This window comes from Sander lucioperca, chromosome 21, assembly GCF_008315115.2.
Source record: "Sander lucioperca isolate FBNREF2018 chromosome 21, SLUC_FBN_1.2, whole genome shotgun sequence".
Taxonomy (NCBI): Eukaryota; Metazoa; Chordata; class Actinopteri; order Perciformes; family Percidae; genus Sander; species Sander lucioperca.
The window spans coordinates 26,806,088-26,810,202 of record NC_050193.1 but is presented as its reverse complement, the minus strand read 5'-3'; the positions used below and the strand labels follow the sequence as shown (position 1 = coordinate 26,810,202).

Here is a 4,115-nt window from a genome sequence, read left to right as displayed (position 1 = left end):
GCGCTTATTTCTACGTCCCATATTTTCTGATATAAAACAAAAATTTAAAAACGGGTCAATGTGACCCGAGAGCAACACAAGTCTTAATTCTTAATTTGGATTTTTTGCTCAGATCTGATTTTTTGTTAGGCTGTTCACATGACCTTTTAAAATGTGGCCTCTATCAGATTCCAGTGTGAACTGACCCACATGATCAACAGACCAATGACAATGACATCAGACGCAGCACACTGTTACACTAAAGTTAGGGAGGTGATGGAGGACGTCAGCATTTTCACTTTTATTTCAAAATGTTTGTGCAATGGCAGCTGTAAGTGTGATCAGGTTGGCTCAGCGGGTAGATCAGGCGCACATATACTGAGAGGTTTATGCCTTGACGCAGAGATCCAGGGTTAGAATCTGACCTGTGATGATTTCCTGCATGTCTTCCCTCTCTCTCTTTCCTTCTCTCACCTAGCTGTCCTGTCAAAATGAAAGGCGGAAAAGCCCAAAATAATAATAAAAAAGGCAGCTGTAACATTAATGAGCAGGTGCTGAGGAGGACACGGTTACGGTATGATCCTTCTAGTTATGATTGAATTGAAGTATCTCCCCATAATGAGGTCTAACAGCTCCCTCTCCCTCCATTGACCTGCTCCATCACTGTTCTCCATGTTGTAGGCCTAGTCAAGTTTAATGTTATCGTCTGTGTCTAGGGCTAACTCCCACCAGTTCATAATTGTGACAAATGTCGATGTAGATTGACGAAAAAGGTGCATTAAATCTGCCTCGGTTGTTCACGCATTGAAGAAAAAGAAAAATCAGACAAATCAGACTCAATGACCAATTACCGGAAATGACGAGCGGGATGAGCGTTACTGGAGTCTCTCAAAATCTGATGAAAATCTTTTAAACTGACCTTTGTTGATCTGAAATGAAGACAGATTCAGCAACTGCACGGCCTATTTCTCTCTTCAAATGTTTTCAGAAACACGTTTCGGTGAACTATTTTAGTCCAATATGAGATCGTATTCTGAACTTGCCGCCATTATGGTCGGTTGTAAAATTCAGGAGCAGCCAGACCCACGGGGCGCGTTCGTCCAATCAGCTGTCGGTTTTCATTTTTTTGGGCGACAATACAGATTAGCGCCGCCTGCTGTTATGGAGACGTATTACGTTTCGCACACGCACAGAACGTACGCTCAAGTCGGCGTCTCTTCAGTGTGTTCTGAGGAACTTTTTGGAGCTCGAGGAGACTGATCAGCCCGACTGACTTTTCTGCCGACGGTCGGCCGTCTGGTTGGTGAGTCAGAGCCTTATGATAGCGACTGTAACAGGAGCTTATAAAACAGAGGCACAACACCACACATTAATGGGCAGTGTAGATTTAATTGTCACCTTGATTTGGCTATTAAATCAAACCCAACTACTAATGAAACCTAACTTAACCCAGACATGACAAAATGTGAAAACATTTAATAATGACCAATAATGAACGGCAGGTCTACGAAACACCTTTGGACTTTAGATTACCGGAGTCCAACAAATACCAAAGCAAGACGAAAACAATACAAAAAGGAGAAAAGGGCTGTCAATCTAAGCAGTTTGTGAGAGACTTGATGTGAAGGGGAGCTTGAACTGGCAGTATGAGAAGGTCAGGATTAGCCGGCCCTCCCGGAGCTTCTCCCAGATGGTCGCCCCCTCAAAACATTGTCGCGTCACGTCGGCCTTTCGGAGACCTACTTGACCAGAGGCCGGGTCTTATCGTCGTCACCACACTGGTGGGCTTTGTACTTTTTTACCTCAGCCATGTACTTTGACCAAGCATCGCTCTTGCCTGGCTCCGCCTGCAGGAGAGGAAGCACAAGGGGATGATTAACGGTGAATTCAGAAGTGTAAAAAAGGCCATGCCCTGTGCATGCATTCCCATTATGTGTCCACTGTGGCTGATCACAATTTACACATTCTATCATACAAAAAGTATAGAGCGGCAACTAACGATTATTTTCATTGTCGTTAGCCCTCCTGTCGTCCTCGGGTCAAATCTGACCCATTTTCATAAAGTTTCTATAATCACAAATGTGGGTTTCTTTAAACCAAATTTAAAAACAAAATAATGTGGATGGTTCCGTACGACGCTCTTCACAAGTTAAATACATGATCAGTTCACTACTTTTATTGAATTTGGGTGTTTTATTCAATTGTATAGCATGTAGAGAAAAACTGCTAATAGAAGGTTGAAAAACGTAGGAAAAAAATGTCAAAAACGTCCAGAAAAGTGACAAAATTTGTCAGGATAATTGTCAAAAAAGCTAGATATGTCTGTCTGTCTGTCTGTCTGTCTATCTATCTATCTATCTATCTAGATATGTCTGTCTGTCTGTCTAGATATGTCTGTCTGTCTGTCTAGATATGTCTGTCTGTCTGTCTGTCTATCTAGATATGTCTGTCTGTCTGTCTGTCTATCTATCCATCTATCTATCTAGATATGTCTGTCTGTCTGTCTAGATATGTCTGTCTGTCTGTCTGTCTGTCTATCTAGATATGTCTATCTATCTATCTGGCTCTCTGTCTGTCTGTCTATCTAGATCTATCTATCTGTCTGTCTGTCTGTTCGACCAATCTTTGCAGCTCTACACCACTAACCATACTTACTTCTGAGTCGTCTTTCTGCTTCTTCGCAACCATGCCGGTCTTTAGGAACACACCACCTCTGCGCTTCCCCACCTGGGTTAGGGGATAGAAGACTGAAACCGTTATAGGAGCCCCTGCAGCTGGACTGTCAATGAAGGAGACTACACCAGAGCAGAAGGTCTACATTTAGTCTCTCGTCGCACCACCAGCGACACCATCATCAGTGAGGAGCATCCCTTGACTTCACTGGTCTACAAATATTACATATTGCCACAATGTGTGCATAAAATAGTGTAAATACAGGCAACTGAAACTGAAATATTGGCCATTATTTCAGGATGTAATAACTGAAAGTGCCAGTTAAAAGTAAGACTGCCAATCAGCGTGACTGTCAATGTGTGATTTAACTACTGCCATCTCATCTTTCTTTTGTTTTTTTAAATTAAATCTTACAACTGCCAAACCCCTTACAAAGCTGGTCACGGGAGGGGGCTTCTTTTCCACTGATGTCTGTCCTTGCTCGGTGGTGGCTCTTCTCTCCTCTCCACCTGTTTGCTGGGTCTCCTTTTTCCTCTTCTCCTCCTCCATCTTCTTCTTGAACATCTCCATGAAGCTGCCGTCGTTAGCGAACGCGTTTCCCCCGGGCAGCGGGGCACTGCTCGCCGCCGAGGCGGGTCTGCTGGAGGGGGACGCGGGGCTGCCGCAGCTGGAGTCGCCGCTGCTGCCGCTGCTGCTGCTGCCGCCTCCGCCGCGCCTGGTAGTCTGAGGTTTCCCATGTGAGCGCTTTGAATCCATGTTCTCGTAATGTTCCCAAACAGGCGAGTCCGTTTTCTGGTTTAAGTGTGGCTTTGTTGCGAAGCTGGCATCAAATAAACAGCCCTGCCAACACGCTGCAAGACGGGCAGGACCCCACCCCCCAATACACAACTACAACCTCTGCAGGCAAGCCGCTTAAACAGCTACAAGTCCAGTTCACAACTAAACCAAGAAAAGGGCGAAATATAAAAGGTTAACGTGGCTTCCCGACGCCAGCCTTGTAGCGCATAACGTTAACGTTAACCATACAAAAACAAAAGCAGGCGCTGGTCTGCTAACGCGGCTAACACTGCGGGCTAATGTCCGGTTTAGTGAGGCCTTTTACGGACAAACACACTCAACTTGAAGCTCCATTTAATGGATGAGCTGTTCCCAAATATAATTCTACAGTTAAAGCACGCGACAAAGTTCAAATACCCGCAGCAAAGACTAAGAGGGTCGCAGATTTTACCAACGCGTTTAGCTAACTTTCGCCACCTAGCACTGACTGGCCGTCGGCCATCTTTAATTTCTCTTGATGACGTCGAGTTGCGGTTGTTGTTGTGACGCCAGCTGCTGTGCCGGAAGTGAATTTTTACATTCATGTTTGTGTATCTGTATTTTTGATTTAGTCATTCAAAATACAGATACACAAACAAACAAGGAATATTTACAAATCCACTTCAAAAATAGAGCTTTTGCCTCGG

The 4,115-nt window shown here is 44.5% G+C and overlaps 1 protein-coding gene across 2 annotated transcripts; it reads right to left on the bottom strand.

Annotated features, from left to right (window-relative positions):
• Nucleotides 1–1,348: 1,348 nt before the first annotated feature.
• On the bottom strand, nt 1,349–3,957 carry trir (telomerase RNA component interacting RNase). Of its 2 annotated transcripts, none has more exons than XM_035997055.1 (3): nt 3,067–3,957; nt 2,635–2,706; nt 1,349–1,826 (listed from the first exon to the last, which is right to left on the bottom strand). In XM_035997055.1, the coding sequence occupies exons 1-3, from the start codon at nt 3,406–3,408 to the stop codon at nt 1,719–1,721; spliced, it is 522 nt and encodes a 173-aa protein (XP_035852948.1). In that variant the 5' UTR covers nt 3,409–3,957; the 3' UTR covers nt 1,349–1,718. The 2 variants fall into 2 exon arrangements, with proteins under 2 accessions (XP_035852948.1, XP_035852949.1); XM_035997056.1 differs by having other exon boundaries at nt 3,085–3,955.
• Between the last annotated feature and the right edge of the window lie 158 nt (nt 3,958–4,115).